Genomic DNA, 21,943 nt, shown 5'->3' with positions numbered 1-21,943 from the left:
ACCAAATGTTTCTTTAATTTTTTTCTCAATTACATTATTAAACAAACCTTTATCTGGACGTAATCATGCTCCATTTTAAAAACTTAACTAGTATGGACACTGCATTTTAGCTGTCAGTATGAGAATTTTATTTTATTCTCGTGAAATATTTCACATGAAGGAAATAATTCTTGTGACGTTTACTACATTAGTATTGAAACTACTCACTGTTAGGAATTTATAACTGTATCGTTATAAATACAATAATGGGAAGGGTAAGAATTGATGGACATCATTTGTTATACAAATTCTGCAAATGACCCAATTACATACAGCAAAATCTTAATTTCCATATAAAGGGTTAACAAGTAGATAGCTGTGAGTTTTCTTCGTATTCATAATATATAATTAAATGTAAACTAAATAAAATAAACTTTTGGGATGAATAATAAGCTTATATGTATGAAGCTAATTAAATTCGCATTCTATCAAAATATTCCTCTCACCATCATGCATTACTGGCCAATTTCCCTGGTTTTGTATACCAGCTCACTGTAAGCAATGTCATACATACCTACACACAGTTTTTGTGATTGAAACACGTCTTCATATTGATAACAATGACAGTGAAAATTAGAACTATACAGCAATATTAATTGTTTACACCCTAATTTTCCATTACAAGTCATGTGGTACACATATAACCCACAGAAAATTCAATTAGTATTCAAATACCTTCATAACAAGATGTACAGAACCATTAGAACCCAGAGCTTCTGTCACGGAACAGTCCCTGAGTTTGGAAGAAGCTTCAGCTTCTATCTCAAACCTCTGACATCCTGCCAACATCTTCACAATTGCAAGGTGTTCATTGTACACCTCTCTTTCAGATGGTGATGGTGTTACAATGTGAACTGCAAGATAAATTGGACAAGAGAATGAAATGAAGCTATAATTATAAAAAAAAAAAAAATCACAATAACAATATTTAAAGATTAATCAACTTGTTAAATGAATAAAGATTGCTTTTTTTCTGACTCATAAACACAATCTAGTTACCTTTTCTTGTCTCCAGATATGATTAACTAAGATCCATTTGCATTCAGCCTGCAAGATTTCCCAATCAAGCTACATTTATAAATGGGATGAATAGGAATGCTGGGGTTAATGGGAACTGATTTTTATTATTTTTCATTTCTTAATGTCAAAGAGTAAATATAATAAGTGTGTTTATGTGTCTGTTCGTAACAAGTGAACAAATAAACACTGTTATTATTATATTTACATCTTGATTACACAATTTTTAACACTGTATCACTTCGGAATATGTATGGTAAGAACAATGAACCAACAGGATTACAACGAAGAACTAAACACACTCAAATACATAGCACAAAGAAACGGATACAACCCCAACATAATAAACATAATACGTAAGACAAAACATAATCACAAAAAAACAGAAGAATACAACAAAAACACAAGAACACAAAAAATACATTACACTAACATACGAAAACAAAAACACACATAAAATTGCAACCTCATTCAAGAAATTAAATTATAACATTGCATACAGAAGAAATAACACTCTACAAAAACATCTCAACACACAAACAACACAAACAAACAAAATACAACCACAAAGGCGTATACAAACTCAAATGTAACACCTGCAACAACTTCTACATAGGACAGACAGGCAGATCATTTCAAACACGTTACAGAGAACACATCACAGCCATAACAAAATTACAAAACACCTCCAGATATGCAGAACACATCACAAATTCCAACCACACCTACAGAGACATCAACATAGACATGGAAATACTGGACATCCAACCAAAAAGCCAGAAACTAAACACACTAGAACAATATGAAATATACAGACACACGAAAACACACCCCAACAATATTCTCAACACACAATTCAATTTCAAAACACATACACTCTTTGACTCTACACTACGAACGCACCCACACAAGAAACAAGAGGCACCAAGACCAACAACGACCAGTTCTGAAGATGACCCAAAATAGGTCGAAACATGTTAACAAGATACGTTAAAATTTAACACAAGAAAGTTCTTATCATACATACTCCGAACATATTATAAGTACTACTGCATTTACTAATCGAACATTATCATTATGATTAACAAAATATCTACTGGAAAGTACATGATATACATCTATTTCCGAAGTAATTCACATATTACTTGGATTATATGACCGTCAGCTGAAGAAAATTGCACATTAGCTCATAATTCTTAAATAGTTTGAGGTATTGGGATGAAGTAAGAAGAAAGAAAACAAATTCAGACTATTATTTGTAAAATTATTTATTTATTTTTCAATATAATTAGAATTATCATTACTGATAGGCCTACTATCCATAAACTTTTGTTAATACCTAATTTCTCCATCATTTGTGAAGAAATCTGCTGCTGTTTCTTCTTTCAGTCAGTTCTTCACATCAGCCTTCCTTTGAGTTCAGTGTTGAAAGTAACTGAAATTTAAATGGTGTCAGTCTGGACTGTAAGGAGGATGTGAAAGGACATCTACTTCAGCATTTTCTTCCAGGTCTTGAAGCGTATGATCGCACACTGTTATGATGAGGTGTAGTTTGGTGACAGTAGCCCAAAATACAACAAATATACCTGAATTACCCAGATATCTTTGATTAATAGACTGATAAATTATTGTTCATGAATGTGATTTACCATAACATGTTTTTCTAAGCAAGCTGCATTCTTTACATAAAGTTTATCAAGATCACAGCTCTTTATAGTAAATACGACCACAAAATCATCACCAGGAACATTTATTAATTTTTTATTTTATTTTAGTAGGTTATTTTATGATGCTTTATCAACATCTGAGGTTATTTAGTGTCTGAATGACATGAAGGTGATAATGCCAGTGAAATGAGTCCGGGGTCCAGCACCTAAAGTTACCCAGCATTTGCACATATTTGGGTTGAGGGAAAACCCCGGAAAAAAAACCTCAACCAGATAACTTGCCCCAACCGGGAATCGAACCCGGGCCACCTGGTTTCGTGGCCAGACGCGCTAACCATTACTCCACAGGTGTGGACAACATTTATTAAATGCTATCAAATATCTGTAGGTGATATAGTAACAAACTCAATGATACAATGTTCTAAGTACACTAACATATTGTCAGTACATAAATCCATATTTATGCACTGCCATCCAGTTGGATTCATGCCACTTAACATAACTGTATACTAAAACCCATCATGGCTTCTCTTTCAGAAGTTATGAACTCATGTGCAAAACTTTTCAGCTGCTCCTTCATTCTCATAATGTTTTCGATTGTTTTAATATTACCAATATATAAACCAGGTTAAGTTAATTAAAAGCTAATCGATAAGGATAACATAAATATAGCTTAAGAATAAAGAATTTATTATTTATGATAAAGACATCTGATAGAATTTATTGCATGTTACGACAAAATTATAGACAAAATATGACAGAAGAGTTAAATTTTAGTGTGGGAATGAAACATCACCCATCCTCAAACAAGAAATTCAACACTGACATACTAACATAATTACTTACACCTTCCAGTGCTTTTAACCCAGAAATTAAATTCGAATTGGCACACTAGTAGAGTATAACATGATCTAAATGTCCATATCTGGAGACACAAATATTAAATTAATATTTACATCGTCAATTGAGGCATTCCCTGGAATAACAACTTAACGAACATTTCTCTGTTTCAAACATATATTGAATCCTTAATAACTCTTCTTCCTTCTAACAAAATACCTGTACCTCGTTTTAACCATGACAATGCTTTTTAGTTCTTTTGAGCATTCTGATTGAGGGACTATTTTACTTCCGGAAAATTTTACACTGAGGGACTATGAATCATAAGCAGTGAAAAATATAGTGGGACTGCGTTGGTGTTAATGCAGCTTATGTGGGTACTTCTTTGTTACTTGTTAGCTTAAACAACAAGTTTAAGCCCCCTCACCACGACAAGGTGAGTACCCACGAGAGGGACAGCAACAGGCATCTATAATGAACACCGATCAAAATACCCCTCATTTCTCGTGAAAAACAACTGAATAGACTACAGTGGACTATAGTGGACTTTATGTTGTCAACAAACAGCTGGATACATTAAGAAGATTGATTGATTGAAGCATTCTGATTATTGTGTTGTGTTTCTGTTTTGTGAAGGATTTTAGATAAGAGCGCAAACAACCATAGTAGCTGACGCGCTCTTTTTAAACCCCACTAACTCTAACAAAATATTATTTCTCTCCAATAAACACAGCGCCCTCTAAAAACATTTGAATGTCGTTCTGCGTAATGCTGTTACACGAGATCTAAAATGTTTGATGCTCTGTATCTAAAATTCAATATTTTATACTTAAGTTCTTGTTTGTTTGGAAGTAAATCCCGAAAAGACAAAGTATATGATTATGTCTCGTGACGAGAATATTGTACGAAATGGAAATATAAAAATTGGAAATTTATCTTTTGAAGAGGTGGAGAAGTTTAAATATCTGGGAGCAACAGTAACGAATATAAATGACACTCGGGAGGAAATTAAACACAGAATAAATATGGGAAATTCCTGTTATTATTCGGTTGAGAAACTTTTATCATCCAGTCTGCTGTCGAAAAATCTGAAAGTCAGAATTTATAAAACAGTTATATTACCTGTTGTTTTGTATGGTTGTGAAACTTGGACTCTCACTTTGAGAGAGGAACAGAGATTAAGAGTGTTTGAGAATAAGGTGCTTAGGAAAATATCCGGGGCTAAGAGGGATGAAGTTACAGGAGAATGGAGAAAGTTACACAACACAGAACTGCACGCATTGTATTCTTCACCTGACATAATTAGGAACATTAAATCCAGACGTTTGAGATGGGCAGGGCATGTAGCACATATGGGCGAATCCAGAAATGCATATAGAGTGTTAGTTGGGAGGCTGGAGGGAAAAAGACCTTTAGGGAGGCCGAGACGTAGATGGGAAGATAATATTAAAATGGATTTGAGGGAGGTGGGATATGATGATAGAGAATGGATTAATCTTGCTCAGGATAGGGACCAATGGCGGGCTTATGTGAGGGCGGCAATGATCCTCCGGGTTCCTTAAAAGCCAGTAAGTAAGTAAGTTCTTGTTCCAGAGAATGCCTCAGTCACTTGTCTTCTTTACCTTGGGATCTAGCTTTATCAACATTGTACTTTGTTCTCAGTCTTCTAATAGCAGAGATCACGTTCGTTATAAGCTCCAATTCTTTTTCCAATTCTTCGTCATTCCACTGTTCCCACTGAAAAAAAACAGTATGGTATTCTTACAATAATATATAGGGCTGATGTTTCAGCTTTCAAATTGAGACAAAATACAAATTGAGTTTCATCTCATTAAATTGGCCCATTTCCCCCCCCCCCATAAAACAAGAAATCAAACCTGCTGAGGCATGGGGTATGGCGCCACCATAATGCTTTCACTGAAGTGGTGCTCTTTGGGACGAGGAAGATGGTGGTACAATTCCTCAGTCAGGAAGGGCATAAATGGACTCAAGGCATGCAGAGCAGTATCCATACAACACAGGAGAGTCCTGCACGTTGCAACAGCAGCCTCTGACTCTGGTTTTTTAAGTACCAGCTTTGTGGTTTCCTGCAACACATCAACAACTTTATTGCAGCCTGTATGAGAGTGCATATCAACATGTTCACATCCCCTATTTTCTTTTCTTTCCTAAAAAAAATATATACTGTACAAAAGAAACCAAATGACCTGGAAATGTACAAAAACTTTCCCAGACATGTTCAAACATTTTTACCTGGTAATCTGAGAAGTTTTTCATATTGAAGAAAAAGCACTGATTCAATATGAAAAACTTATCAGATTACCAGGTAACAATTGGCATTCATACAGTCCTCTTTGTAGATTGAAAACTCAAAAAAGTTTCATATCCATTGCTCAAGAATTAAAACAGAAAATCAATATCCCGAATTTAAAAGAAAATTTACAAATTAAACCAAACCCTTTAACTCTATTAAATATAGAATATAATCTAAATTTAACACAAGTAATACTGAAATCAGAAGTAAACACTGAAATAATGAAACAATTGTCTTTAGAGACAATTAATATTAGGTACCCTCCACAAAATTGGCTTCAATTTATACACTGATGGATTCTTGATCTCCAAGGAACAAGGTGCCGGTGCAGGTGTTACGTGCTGTCTCTTCTCACTTTATAGATCTCTTGGATATGGAGCAACAAGTTTTGATGGAGAAATCATTGCAATAAGTGAAAGTCTCAGGAATCTTCTATGCCACATCAATAAATTTAAGAATGCAGTTATATTGTCAGACTCCAAAGCAGCTATTCTATCAATAGTCTCTAAACACACACCTTCATCTCAAACAGCAGAAATAGCTAAAATGCTCTCTCAATTAATATCACTCAATAAAAGAATTGTATTCCAATGGATACCATCCCATTGTGGAATCTGGGAAACGAGAATGCGGATGCATTAGCAAAGGAGGGCAGCACTGCTACTTACAGACCTGTTACTAAATCTATATATTACTCTGTGAAAAGATTTATTAAATCTACATACTTAGACTTCAACAAACAAAATTTGATAGCACAATCTCAAGGGAAAAAATGGAACTCTTTGCATCATAATCCACAGTTAATTCCCGATTTACCACGAAAATCGTCTGTAGCTGCATTTAGATTCGCAACAGGCCATGACTGTTTGGCCAAACACCTGCATAGAATTGGAATATATCAGTCCCCTAACTGCACATTGTGCAACTCAAACCAAGAAATGGATTCGGAACACCTCAAAATCTGTGCTTCAGTGGCTGACCATGATAATATCTTTGAAAAATATTGGAGTGCAAGAGGTCAAATGACTTTATTGTCAAACGCCTGGCATTAGAAAACAACAACAACATATTCCAATTCTATGCACTGTTTGGCTAAACAATCATGGCCTGTTGCCAATCTAAATGCAGCTACAGACGATTTTCGTGGTAAATCGGGAATTAACTGTGGATTATGATGCAAAGAGTTCCATTTTTTCCCTTGAGATTGTGTTAACAAATTTTGTTTGTTAAAGTCTAAGTATGTAGATTTAATAAATCTTTTCACAGAGTAATACGTAGATTTAGTAACAGGTCTGTAAGTAGCAGTGCTGCCATTCTTTGCTAAAGCATCCGCATTCTCGTTTCCCAGGATTCCACAATGGGATGGTATCCATTGGAATACTATTCTTTTATTGAGCGATATTAATTGAGAGAGCATTTTAGTTATTTCTGCTGTTTGAGATGAAGGTGTGTGTTTAGAGACTATTGATAGAATAGCTGCTTTGGAGTCTGACAATATAACTGCATTTTTAAATTTATTGATGTGAAATAGAAGATTCCTGAGACTTTCACTTATTGCAACGATTTCACCATCAAAACTTGTTCCAAATCCAATTGAACTATAAAGTGAGAAGAGACAGCACGTAACACCTGCACCGGGACCTTGTTCTCTGGAGATCAAGAATCCGTCGGTGTATAAATAAAGCCAGTTTTGTGGAGGGTACCTAATATTAATTGTATCTAAAGACAATTGTTTCATTATTTCACTGCTTACTTCTGATTTCAGTATTTCTTCTGTTAAATTTAGATTATATTCTATATTTAATAGAGTTAAAGGGTTTGGTTTAATTTGTAAGTTTTCTTTTAAATTCGGGATATTGATTTTCATTATCAATATTAATGTATCATTAGTTGAACGAGCAGAGCTTCAGATTTCCATGTCAGAAACCTATGTTGAAATCCCAGCAATTTCAAGATGAATTTGTAAGGTACAAAGTAGGTTTTTGGAGTAGGTTTTTGCAAAGTGATCCCATTTTTTTTTTAAATTCCTTAATTTCTCTATGAATCATAATCACCCCGTGGATGCACTTTCTATAGTTCACCACAGAAAACATTTATTATGCCAATATCCCGAAGGTAAAATAGTCCTCTATTCAGAGCTCTGGGTGAGTACTATTACTTCTGACCTCAAACACAACTTGTGTGTGAGAAATATTGGATAGCAAGAAAGTTAATGGCTTTATTGCCAAGAATTCAGTATTAGTTAACATCTTTATTATAACAAATAACCACAGTTTTGGCGACTTAATCACAGTGTCATGAAGGTAGGGGAGACTGTCGTATCCTCAGCATAGTGTACCTTTGAACATTTTTTGTTTTTTAATTTTTGCTGCTACCTAGAGGACTCAAATTGAAGTAGATTGTAGAGAAAGCCACTAAGTAGCTCTGGTTTGATTTATTGCAAAGTGTGAGTTCCGTAGACAAAAGAAATTTTTTAGTACCAAAAGTAAACATTTCGTTCAATGATATATGTTTTCTAACACAAAACCAGATTGTATTTGTTTCTATCCTTCAAGTACGGTGTTTTGTTTCTATCCTTCAAGTACGGTGTGTTTCCTATCATGTAGTGAGTAATAACATATTTTAATTTCCATGATTTTTTCGAATCTCTGGTTTTGGGAGCCATGTTTGTTTAAAAGTGCACTCTCTTGTACCTTTGAACACAAAACATATTGTAACATGGAACATGTTCCAAGGTACAAGATACTATCGGTTTTTGTTTTTCTTTTATTTTAAGGTCATGTCACGAAGTAAGTCTGGAGTTAAGAGGTCCCAAATTAATACGGATACCTTGAAGAAAGTTGTTGGAGCAGTTATTGCTCCTCCAGGAAATAAAATCTCAATCAGAGAAGCCTGCTCTGTTTATGATTGCTAATACATTTTAAATATGATTGTCAGTTTTTACAGCTATATTCCCACCTATATTCCATGTGTTCCAACTTACAAGAGGGTATGTTCCAAGGTACGTGAACCTGTTGTACCTTTCAACACATTACATATCTTTTCATTTTATTTTTTCCATCCTTAATAGATCTGTGAAACAGGAAAATACATACAGGAAGTTGTAAAGGAATCTTCAATAATTATTTCAAGCATTTTTTTATTTTAAAAAATTTCATTTCCCAAAATTAAAAAAAAAATAAAATAAAATGTGAAAAGTGTTTAAAGGTACAACAGTCTCCTTGTAATGAGGGACGTAATTGTTGAGTGAGCGAAAATGTTTCAAGATCTGTAGCATGGTTTATAAGAGGCTACAATTTTAATTCCTGCTCAGCATAGACCTTAAAACTTGAACAGAAAAGCGAAGTGAATATCTTGTCATCGTATGAATCAAAACTTTCGGTCAGAGCATGCGCAGTATGGAATTTTTTGACTTAGAAAATACTCGAATCGTTCAATTATTATGTTCCTCACTGTACATACAATATATTTGTACAAGTGATAGCAATACATTTGCCACATTGCAGTCTACTTGCTGTGAAACACAAACACCCAAAGATCAGTGATTTAAGGTGTCCCAGTTTTAGTGGTACAGAACTGATTTTGATGTTTTTGTCCCACATTCCAATATGTCTGGTAAGACACATAGATGTATTCTTTTAGATAAAAATGCACTGCGGTCTTAGGTTAGTTTGTTAGAGAAAAATGTGTCTTCGAAATATGTATTATGTCTTTCTCATGTTAAATATTACTGTACCTGGTTAACATGTTTCGGTCTGTTATTGACCTTGTTCAGAACTGGTTGTTGCTGGTCTTGGCGCCTTTTGTTTTGTTTCTTTTGGGGATGTGTTTGTGTAGTGTAATGTGGAGTCAAAGAGTGTGTGTGTTCTGAAATTGAGTTGTGTGTTGAGAATTTCATTTGGATGGAATTTCAGAACACACACACTCTTTGACTCCACATTACACTACGCAAACACACTCCCACAGGAAACAAAACAAAAGGCTCCAAGATCAGCAACAACCAGTTCTGAAGAAGGTCAATAACAGACCGAAACATGTTAACCAGGTACGATAGAATTTAACACGAGAAAGACATATACTGTAATACATATTCCGAAGTGATATAGTGTTAAAAGTTGTGTAATCAAGATGTATAGAAAAATGTCTTCTGGAGATGTGTTATAGTTAGGCTTTTGAGGTATAAGACAACACAATGTACTGCAGCCCAGAATTCCCAGTACAACAGAGACCTTAATTTTTGTTTTGTAGGTTGCTCATTTTCTTTTTCCACATCGAAATCCTCTAATCTTTTTTGTGTTGGTATAAGAAACTAAAAAGCAAAGATAGAACTGGTCAGAATTGAGGGCCGTTTTTGCAAAACTTGCTAACTGAAAAAACTAAATCTTACAGGAGAGACAAAACATTATAGTAAGCAAGTTTTGCTGTATGTCTCACTTATAGCAGAAAGCAAGTTTTGAAAAAACGATCACACTTGGACACACTACAATGAAGAGAAATAACCCAATTTTACTAAGACACTTTGAACATCATGCAGAGGCCTGCCTTATGTTAACGAATCCATCAAAATCTCAATTTTGCAAATTTTGCAGTTAGTAAGTTTTGCAAAAACGGTCCTCAATTATGGAGGGGTTAAGCAACTTTTCTTACCAGGTAGAAATCACAAAATTCGTTGTACAGGAACATTCGCAGAGCTGAAGTAGCTACATGGAACTCAGCAGTACTCAGTCCTCTGTGGACTTCAGATAGCATACGAGCCAAGCAGCTCAGAATCCATCTGTCCAGCTTGCTGAGATGGCTCTGGGAGCTGCCCAAGTCGTAATCCAAAGACAATGGCACTTTTTCGACACACATCTTCGTGTACTTGGTGGCTTGCCATATTTTGTTACAGAACAGCCTGTTAGAATGACACTGCTGCACGTCGAAGTTGATGAAGTGATCTGCAACAATCAGCAATGTCTGTACTCCGCTTTGAAAAAGGAAGTTGCTTTGTACAAAAACTATGTTACATAATTAGCACATGTATGTCCTTCAGACCATCTCTGTTTTCACGTAAATTAATTGAACGTGAAGCAGTTGAAACATATTTGTTATTACAACTGTTGTTAGAAGTGCAAAAGTTTTTTTTTTTTTTTTTTTTGAGAGGACTGAAATAAACTGAATAATTGAGGGAAAAATTGTTCCGGAGCCGGGTATCGAACCCGGGACCTTTGGTTAAACGCACCAACACTTTACCACTGAGCTACCCGGAAACTCTACCCGACATCGATCCAATTTTTCCCTCTATATCCACAGACCTCAAAGTGGGCTGACAACCGTCAAGCAACCAACATTGAGTGCACACTAACTCTGTGTGACTTAAATTGTGGTTTTTCTGTTAACGAACAGTGACGTATATTATGCAAATAAGCTTTCAGGTACAACTCCCTATGAAGTTGATTTGAATAATTTCGAGGGAAAAATTGTTCCGGGGCCGGGTATCGAACCCGGGACCTTTGGTTAAACGTACCAACGCTCTACCACTGAGCTACCCGGGAACTCTACCCGACACCGATCCAATTTTTCCTCTATATCCACAGACCTCAAAGTGGGCTGACAACCGTCAAGCAACCAACATTGAGTGCACACTAACTCTGTGTGACTTAAAATGTGGTTTTTCTGTTAACGGACAGTGACGTATATTATGCAAATCAAGCTTTCAGGTATAACTCCCTGTGAAGTTGATTTGAATAATTTCGAGGGAAAAATTGTTCCTGGGCCGGGTATCGAACCCGGGACCTTTGGTTAAACGTACGTAAATGAACTGGTTTTTCACTTACAACAAAGAGTTTTATTCTAAGTAAATCAACCAACAATGTACAATACTGCTACACATAAACCAAAATACAATTTTTCTATTTCATTAAGTATCAATCAATCAATCAATCTTCTTAATGTATCCAGCTTTTTACTGAAGATCTGGAACACATTCTTCTATACTGTCCATCCATAAACCACAAAAGAAGTGAATTAAACTCATCAGTACCAGTTGCAGAAGACACAGCCCTGCAGTATATATTGACTACACCCCAACTCTGGCTACTATACTGTTTTTGCTGTAAGAAAAATCCTAATGTAAACATAAGCACGTTGCCATCATACCCGTGATTGGCTCTCAGTCGAAACACTCACATGACGCAGGAAAATATAGTTCGTATTTGGAAACCATAATCTTGTATTATATGAAAATAAAACATTGAATTCTAGTTGTTACATACGATGAAACATTTAACTTTACACATATATAAAACGCTATATAAAAGAAAAGCTACTTTTATATTTTGTTATGTACTATGAACGCGGATGAATACCAACAGTAATACCGAGGTAGTCTGTTCTTGTAACAAGCTGGCGTCACTTGAGCTCGTAGTTGTTCACGTAACCACGTGATACTGAAGTATGGCTTCTGTATCCTCGGTGTGTGTGGTTATTAATCATAAGAGTGGAAACCCTCTCAAAAGCGGAGAAAAACAAATAGTCTTAAATGTATAAAATAAGTTAAGTGAGTTGAATCCAACGTTATCTATTCAGAGCAAGTCAATCAGACCGCATGTTCCAGCTGGAAGGGATAACTGATGCTGTTGTCGACCGTCTCGTCATAAATCCTGCCGACGATAGTTCTGACAACTCCGATTGGAAGGAATAACTCCTTTGTCTGGCAGCGATTGAACTTACACCTAAGTTTAAAATAATTTAATTACAGTAATTATAACGTAAATGTTTCCTAAGCAAACGAATGCATAGTAGTGAGGTTAGGCCTACTTGACGAGTAACGGGAAATGTTTAACATGGAACAGAATGTACAACAGTAGGCGGGAACATGTACTGAGAATCTATGGTGCCAAACAGCGGCCAATGAAGCCTCACTTCAGTCACGTGCTATTGTTTACATTAGGATTTTTCTTACAGCGAAAAGATTATAGCAACAGGCATCTATAATAAACACTGATCAAAATACCCCTCATTTCTCGTGAAAAACAACAACTGAATAGACTACAGTGGATAGTGGACTTTATGTTGTCAGCAAACAGTTGGATACATTAAGAAGGTTGATTGATTGATAAAGTCCACTATAGTCCACTGTAGTTTATTCAGTTGTTATTTTTCACGAGAAATAAGGGGTATTTTGATCGGTGTTCATTATAGATGTCTGTTGCTAGTAGCCAGAGGTGGGGTGTAGTCAGGGCTGTGTCTTCTGCAACTGGTACTGATGATTTTAATTATTTCTATTACACAACCAACAATAACAATAAACAACAAAGTCTTTGTGAACAAAATTAATGAAGGTTTAAACTTACTCCAAGACTGAGCTACAAATAATAATACGAAGATAAATACCAGTAATACAGTGTATAAGTTTTCTCCTTAAGATATCAAAATCCTTCCTTCAAACTGTTAATGTTATCCCTGCTCACAGTGTTCCAGGTAGGACCTAATATCCCTGTTGCCATCGCTGCAACGAGAATGAAACTTTCCCTCATGCTCTAAGTTTCTGCCCCAAAGGACAGCTATTAAGAAATAATAGACATCACATGGTGAGGAGTAACACTGCCAAATGGCTTCGAAAATTCAAAAAAAATATTGAAATGTATGAAGAAGTACCAAAGGTTCTAACATCAGTTTTGTTATTAACCAACAGTACATTTTGAAAAAAGAGATGCAAAGAGTAAAGTAGATCGTGAAAAAAAGAGGCACTATGAATCTTGCTTCAAATAGCTGGAAGAAAATCACTGGGAGGTGACTGGAATATTGTTTAGAGCACATGGAACTATTTCAAAATTTTAAATTCCTCTTTGTTAATTGTAAATCATCATCTGTAAAATAAATAAATAAGTAAATAAATAAGTAAGTAAGTAAATAAATAAATACACAAATAAATAAATAAGTAAACAAGTAAACAAATACATCTATACTAATAATAAATCTGTAGCCGAAATTTTTCTGGTAATTTTCGATTTTCCTAACATATACAATTAACCACCCTGAAACCGAAAATCGCATTTTTTTAATTTTTCTTTGAATGTCTGTCTGTCTGTATGTTTGTTACCTTTTCACGCGATAATGGCTGAATGGATTTCGATGAAAATTGGAATATAAAATAAGTTCGTTGTAACTTAGATTTTAGGCAGGGCATGTAGCACGTATGGGCGAATCCAGAAATGCATATAGAGTGTTAGTTGGGAGACCGGAGGGAAAAAGACCTTTAGGGAGGCCGAGACGTAGATGGGAGGATAATATTAAAATGTATTTGAGGGAGGTGGGATATGATGATAGAGACTGGATTAATCTTGCACAGGATAGGGACCGATGGCGGGCTTATGTGAGGGCGGCAATGAAACTTCGGGTTCCTTAAAAGCCATTTGTAAGTAAGTAAGTAACTTAGATTTTAGGCTATATGGCATTCAAAATACATTATTTAAAAGGGAGGTTATAAGGGGGCCTGAATTAAATAAATCGAAATATCTCCCTTATTATTGAGTTTTGTGAAAAATGTTACATAACAAAAGCTTCTTTAAAAATAATTTCCGATAAGTTTTATTCCTTGAAAAATTTTGATAGGACTGATATTTAATGAGATAAATAAGTTTAAAATTAAAATAATTCCATCTAAGGCCGTGTAATGATTAAAAAACAAATGACTTCGTCTATAAGGGGCCTTGGACAGCAACAGCTATGAAAGATAGCCTACAGATAATGTTTTTGTGTTTATATGAAGTAATATCGGAAGCTAAATTAACAGATTTGTATAATTAATTATTAATTCACCATTGGAAAGTGTAGTTTCTCTAGATGGACATAATGCTATAATGTTATTACAGTAACTTCTGAGTGAATCGAGGACAGGTAAGATTAAAATAGCTTCTTATGCACAGAAAACTTGATAGGCTATTCTGTATATTCGTTTCCTGTATTTCCTAAAATAATTTTTATGACCAAATGAGTGGTCTCTGGATCAAAATGATCGCATTTTAATTATGCAAATACAATTTAAATTAAGTAACATAATAAACAATTTATCCTTATATCAAACACGAATGTTCCCTGGATCAAATGTCCTATTTTAATTATGTAATTACTTTATATTTATTTCTAACAGGTGCAGCGGAGCGCACGGGTACGGCTAGTAAATAAATAAGTACATAAATAAATACATACATAAATAAACAAATACATAAATAAATAAATAAATAATTCGGTTACAAGGATGGATGCTAAAAGAAAGGTGAAAGAAAAAAACTTAACCATGTATAGTTTTTATTATTTTTATTTTTTTATTATTAATTACGTGACTCAAAGAGTGAAAGCACAAAATATCTAAGTATCAAGATAAATAATACACTGAATTGGAACACATACACAGATATATTAGAAAAGAAAGTCTACAACGAATTCAAGCTAATCACAGATTTGAAGATGGTTCTACGTATACCTTCACTTACACATGTAATGATGGGTTGATGTAGCTCTTATACTACGTCATATTCAGTGTCCCCTGTGTGCAATAACTTGGACAGTTTGCACGACATGCCAGGAACATGATGTTTCCCTAATCGGGCTGTAGACATATACACATCGAACGAAAAATATTGCAATGAGAGACACATTTATGAAGTTTGGTTATTAATAACATATCGTCACCTAGGTAACTCGAAATTTTCGTTTTTTAGTTATCTCTGTTACAGCATAGCAAAAATCGCACACAATGTAATGCAAGAATTAGGTAACTGACCGAACAATATCAGGAACATCTATTTTCCAATGTAAAAAATAGGTAAAAGAAAACGAGATGTATTCCTTAGTGCAATAAATAAGTAAATCTCGAAATAGGAAGAATTGAGTTACCTAGTTCTTGCATTCAGGTGATGATATGTTAAACCAAATAGACCAACGTTTTGCATAGCTTTGCTGTACTTACGCTTGATATTTGTGGAGCACAGAGTGAATCTAAGGGCATCTGCCCCACATTCAGCAATTCCTTTTGGAAACATTTTCTTCTGGCCATCTAATATTTTCTCCAACTCTGATTTGGACAGGAATCCAGCCTCGAAACTTTTATGTGCCTGAAGATTCAGGTTCTGAACAAAAAACATTTAACCCTTTTATTTCAGCTTCAAATGAAGGTTAAATTATATTTTAAATTATCATACAGTTTTCTGTAATATGGTGCCTCCAAATTGTTGTAAATTGCAAATACATTTTGTAAACTGTAATAAAGTGCCTCTAAATTGTTGTAAATTGTAAATATATTTTGTAAACTGTAATACAGTGCCTCTATATTGTTGTAAATTGTAAATATATTTTGTAAACTGTAATAAGGTGTCTCTAAATTGTTGTAAATTGTAAATATATTTTGTAAACTGTAATAAGGTGTCTCTAAATTGTTGTAAATTGTAAATATATTTTGTAAACTGTAATACGGTGTCTCTAAATTGTTGTAAATTGTAAATATATTTTGTAAACTGTAATTGGTGTCTCTAAATTGTTGTAAATTGTAAATATATTTTGTAAACTGTAATACGGTGCCTCTAAATTGTTATAAATTGTAAATATATTTTGTAAACTGTAATATGGTGTCTCTAAATTGTTGTAAATTGTAAATATATTTTATAAACTGTAATATGGTGTCTCTAAATTGTTGTAAATTGTAAATATATTTTGTAAACTGTAATACGGTGCCTCTAAATTGTTGTAAATTGTAAATATAATTTGTAAACTGTAATATGGTGTCTCTAAATTGTAAATATATTTTGTAAACTGTAATAAGGTGGCTCTATACTGTTGTAAATTGTAAATACATTTTGTAAACTGTAATAAAGTGCCTCTAAATTGTTGTAAATTGTAAATATATTTTGTAAACTGTAATACGATGCCTCTATATTGTTGTAAATTGTAAATATATTTTGTAATACGATGCCTCTATATTGTTGTAAATTGTAAATATATTTTGTAAACTGTAATACGGTGCCTCTAAATTGTTGTAAATTGTAAATATATTTTGTAAAATTTCTTCTATGATTTTTGTAAGTTCTGTATCAATTTAAAACATTTTTAAATAAACGTGTGCAGCTCTATATTTAAGTATGGGCCTGAAAAAATTTGCGCCCCCCACCAACTAACCTAAGTAAGTCTTAGAGTTTTAGCAATCGAACTGTAAAAAAAATGTCATGTTATAACAATTTACGCTACTATCTAAAGCAGGCATCTGTGAAGTGGGAGGAAAATATTGAAAATTTAATTTCAAGTCGATTTTCTTTTCCTTTCTTAAAATGTTGCCGCTCCTACAAATTTGCTGTCCTAGTTCACACTCATGTGTTACTACAGACCTGAAAGCATTTATTTTATTTTTTTTTATATATAATAATCAGGAGTACTGCATTTACTCATGTAATAGACCAATCACATAATGTATGCACCTCAATGTTTGACAGTAATATGTAGGGAAAAAAAATTCCTACATAATGTATGCATTACATGTCCAATTACTACCTTCGAATAGGATAAATAGTGATAGAGTTACCTTTACAAAGTATACCTAGTTTTTCCTTTATTTATATTCAGTTTTAGGTTATGTTGTTTTACATTTTTTATTAATTTCGTATGTTACGCACTTTACAGTATTACTGCAGGTAAGCATTCGATATATCGATGTTTTTGAAGTCATACAATCGATCATTTTCAATATTACTCCAATGTAAGATGTCGAAACCAGCTGTGTTTATCAGTGAAATGTCAGAAGTTATGATTTTTCTCCTAAAATATTTTTTTCACATATAATATGCATCCTGGATTTTTAATAAAAAATTATGGAGAAAAAGTGTGTCTATTATAAAAAGTACTTAAATGCCCATTGTGGAAACAATGAACTACTACAAAAATACAGCTATACGACCACAACTGAACTATTAAAATAATGTACCTCCAATGAAATGCCAGTAATAATGTCCTCGGGATATATCACATTTCCGAGGCTCTTTGACATTTTTCTTCCTTGAGCATCACAGATAATTCCATGGAGCAAAATATTCTGCAAAACAAAAACAAAGTCACTTCTTTCGACAAACACAGAAGACTGTTTCTTAAAAATATCATGGACAAATAAATGTCAACTTGAAAATCTGTCAGTAGAAGAATAAAACACTGTTATGTTTACTCTTTGAAGTCAATTACTTAATGATGCTGTATCAACTGCACAGTTATCTGGTATTGGTGGAGTTAGTGAAAGCAAAATGGTATTTTGGTCAGAAGAGTCAAGTGATTTGCCTTACAGTCCGGAAAATCCTCCGAAAAATTCAATACAGGTGATCAGCACAAGTAAGATTTGAAATCATGCTCAAAGTACAGAATTGCTCGCTATCCCTGTACCACAAAGAAGCCTTCTTTTTCTATTATTTAAAAAATATGAGAAGTGCGTCTATAATACTGTAAACGTAAAATAACATGGTAAGAAAAAAACTAATACAAAGGATAAACTGAGTGAACTTCAAAATCAAAATTTCTCTATTACTAGAGGCATTAAAATATCGCAATTACGATTATGCGATAAGAATATGAAAAGTGCTTTTCAGTTTTCTTTACATTTCATCATAATTGTAATCCTTTGAAGCCAGTTTCATTATTGCGAATTAATGTTATTAATGGATATTATTACGACTATTTCGTTTATATGACGTCATTCCATTTTCGACCAATGAAGTGTAATGCAATTTTGAATTCCAACCAATCACAGTCATACATCACGATAATTTCTGCAGCTCGAATTATCACTATCAATTTATCGCATGGTCGTTCTTTTGTTTAGTCAGTGTCACCAATTGTTTCCACGTATATCGATGAGCATGAATCCATTGTACTAAATAAAATGCGAAATCCAACTTCCACATCTACATCTTCATCTTCTAATTCCATGTTCATTGTATCTAAAGACAAAGACACTCCTTCATAACAATTGTTCATTTGATTAATGTATTAATCAGGTTATTTGTAATTATACTATAACATGTTTAAATTAAATTATGATTTCAGCAGATAATGAAAACGTATTTGTTATAATAACAAGAGAAAAGCGCAGTACATGTAATTAACATTGTTAAACCTGTATTTCGCTTTTCTCAATTGGCATTACTGAATAACATTCAATTTCTTTATTGCAGCAATCGATATTCATCTATTTCGACTTCACAATGTCTGAATAGGTTAAGTATTAATAAATATACAATTATTAACATTTTGTGAACGAATTTTAGGGATATATTATTTACATTTTTATTTTATTCACGAAATGGTCCTAATAAGAAGTCTGATATTTCAGCAAATCTCAAATCTCTTATGACATTACTATAGATAAATTGTATTTTCAGCAAAATACAAATAATGTCAAAGAATTCGTAATATATTCCTTTTAATTATTTTAATTTGAATATATATATTTTTTCATGACACAGGCGGAAACTTCGTTTTTGTGGTCTAGCATACATCAACCGCACATGTGTAATACTGATATTTTTCATCTGCTAGAGAGCACATTGACCAGAGAGTGTAAATCTGATGCTCTCTGACATGGACATGGATATCATTCCTGGGCAGGGGTTTCGACAGTAGACTTTTAAATTACAATAAATGTCAGTTGCCATTGAATTTTAACACAAACGTTCATGGTACATTCAGCGTTATAGTAAAATGGGTTATTTTCAAGATAAAACTATTAGAAATACAGATTAAGAAATTTACTTTCATGTACCTTAAAAGGCAGTTGTCCTGTGAGCTGAGTTCCCAGCATGACCATACGAGCTACCCAGAAGAACAGGATGTCATGTCCCGTTTCCATTAGTGTCAATGGGTAAAACTTCTCAAGCTGAAAACAAAAACGACTATGTAAACAAAATGTTACAGCAGTGATTTTCTTCAACTGGGCATTCTGTAGCACAAAATATTCAAGAACTTCTTAATTTATATTTGAGTAAAGTATGATTTGATGAATAAATATGAGATTACTTATCTTATTCTAATTTAATTACCAAGGCAATGCTTCACTTGTTTCCCCTGAAAAATTGCCGCTGTTGAAGGGTGTAGTGAATTGTGTGGAATAGCAAATTTGTTATACGTGAAGATATGGCACAAATATGTAATAATTTTTCTTTACATCTACTTCGGATATTGGTTTTTATATTACACTGGTAATAATAATAAAACTGCTAATTTTTATTATTAAGGTTTGGAAATAAATTCCGAAAAGACAAAAGACATGTTTATGTCTCGTGACTAGAACATAGTACGGAATGGAAATATAAAAATTGGAAATTTATTCTTTGCAAAGGTGGAAAAATTCAAATATCTCAGAGCAACATTAACAAATACAAACGACAAATTAAAAGCAGAATAAATATGGGAAATGCGTGTTATTATTCGGTTGAGAAGCTTTTATCATCTAGTCTGCTGTCAAAAAATCTGAAAGTTAGAATTTATAAAACAATTATATTACCGGTTGTTCTGTATGGTTGTGAAACTTGGACTCTCACTTTGAGAGAGGAACAGAGGTGAAGGGAGTTCGAGAATAAGGTGCTTAGGAAAATACTTGGGGCTAAGAGGGATGAAGTTACCGGAGAATGGAGAAAGTTACACAACGCAGAACTGCATGCATTGTATTCTTCATCTGACATAATTAGGAACATTAAATCCAGATGTTTGAGATGGACAGGGTATGTAGCACGTATCGGCAAATCCAGAAATGCAAATAGAGTGTTAGTTGGAAGGCTGGAGGGAGAAAGACATTTGGGGAGGCCAAGATGTAGATGGAAGATTATATTAAAATGGATTTGAGGGAGGTGGCATATAATGGTAGGGATTGGATTAATCTTGTTCAGGATTGGGACCGTTGACAGGCTCATGTGAGAGCGGCAATGAACCTCCAGATTCTTTAAAAGCCAGTAAGTAAGTATTATGCCAAACCATAATAAAAATTAGCAAAATTTTTTATTTTAGAAAGTAGGCTTTCATGGCTGGCATCAATATATAAAGGATTCTTTGGGCTGAGAATGCATAACCTGCTGGTGGTGTTGCACCCAGATGTTTCGTCTACACTACAGCAGACATCTTCAGCAGCGAGGCACATGTTGGCAAAGTGATCGTCTCGGTGTATAGGGGCCTCTCAGCTCGAAGAATTCTTTTTAGTATTGTTGTTATCATGATCATCATCATATATTTTCATAAATTTTTTTGTAACATGCCCTTATTGTCGATAATTGAAGCCTGGTTTTCTCATTTATTTTGCAAAAGCAGATTTATTTCTATAAAATGCATTGTCCTCGTCAAATTATTACGCATTTCTGTGTTTTGTGCAAATAAACTTCATTAGAACAAATTAATCTCAGCATTAACATACCTTCATTCTACCAAAAATAAAAAGTTAATGGTGCACAATTCAACTCTTTATGTAGGATGTAAAAATTGAAAAAAGTAGATTACAGTGAAGGACAGTTATTGTACTTACAGTATCACAATCCATGACAGTTACATGAAAAAGAAACATTTAACATCTATGACAAGTTTAAACTTTTTATTATTAATATAGATGGAATTCTGGTGTGTGTGGCATGCAATCTTTCCATCTCAGGAATTAATTTATCATGATTAAGTCCACGTTTCAATATACAAGGACTCAAAATAAAAGCGCAAACAACTAAAGTAAAAAAATAAATAATTAAAACAGACACTTAAATTACAATAATTAATAGTGATAAATGACGAAGTAAACAAACTAAAAAGAAATTGATAAACAAAAGATAAACAAGAAAAGAAGAGTGAAAGAGCAAGGAATAAAGGGAGAAATTACAAAAATTTTTCTCTAATATGGACATACTGTGCTAACCCCAAATTTTGACGTGGGTGAGAAATGACCAGCAAATTTTTCCAGAACCCCTCTATCAGGAACACGGTACATTCCAAAAATTTACGACTCCCAGCTTTACTTTCCTTCCAAAACAAAATTTGATAACACAATCTCAAGGGAAAAAATAGAACTCTCTGCATCATA

At 33.7% G+C, this 21,943-nt stretch overlaps 1 protein-coding gene across 2 annotated transcripts in view; it reads right to left on the bottom strand.

Moving 5' to 3' along the window:
* Positions 1-21,943, bottom strand: part of LOC138713144 (valine--tRNA ligase-like) — a 43,929-nt gene that overhangs the window by 1,902 nt on the left and 20,084 nt on the right. Inside the window, exons 10-16 of one of the 2 annotated variants that reach the window (XM_069844962.1) lie at positions 19,652-19,765; positions 17,831-17,938; positions 15,830-15,989; positions 10,525-10,814; positions 5,441-5,650; positions 5,186-5,300; positions 715-893 (exon numbers count right to left, since the gene is read on the bottom strand). In XM_069844962.1, coding sequence (XP_069701063.1) covers positions 715-893; positions 5,186-5,300; positions 5,441-5,650; positions 10,525-10,814; positions 15,830-15,989; positions 17,831-17,938; positions 19,652-19,765 — 1,176 coding nt within the window. The remainder of the gene's footprint in view (positions 1-714; positions 894-5,185; positions 5,301-5,440; positions 5,651-10,524; positions 10,815-15,829; positions 15,990-17,830; positions 17,939-19,651; positions 19,766-21,943) is intronic. The other variant, XM_069844963.1, reaches the window with a different exon arrangement.

This window comes from Periplaneta americana, chromosome 14 (assembly GCF_040183065.1).
Source record: "Periplaneta americana isolate PAMFEO1 chromosome 14, P.americana_PAMFEO1_priV1, whole genome shotgun sequence".
NCBI lineage: Eukaryota > Metazoa > Arthropoda > Insecta > Blattodea > Blattidae > Periplaneta > Periplaneta americana.
Note: the sequence above shows the minus strand (reverse complement) of the source record. Positions and strands in the feature narration are given on the sequence as shown.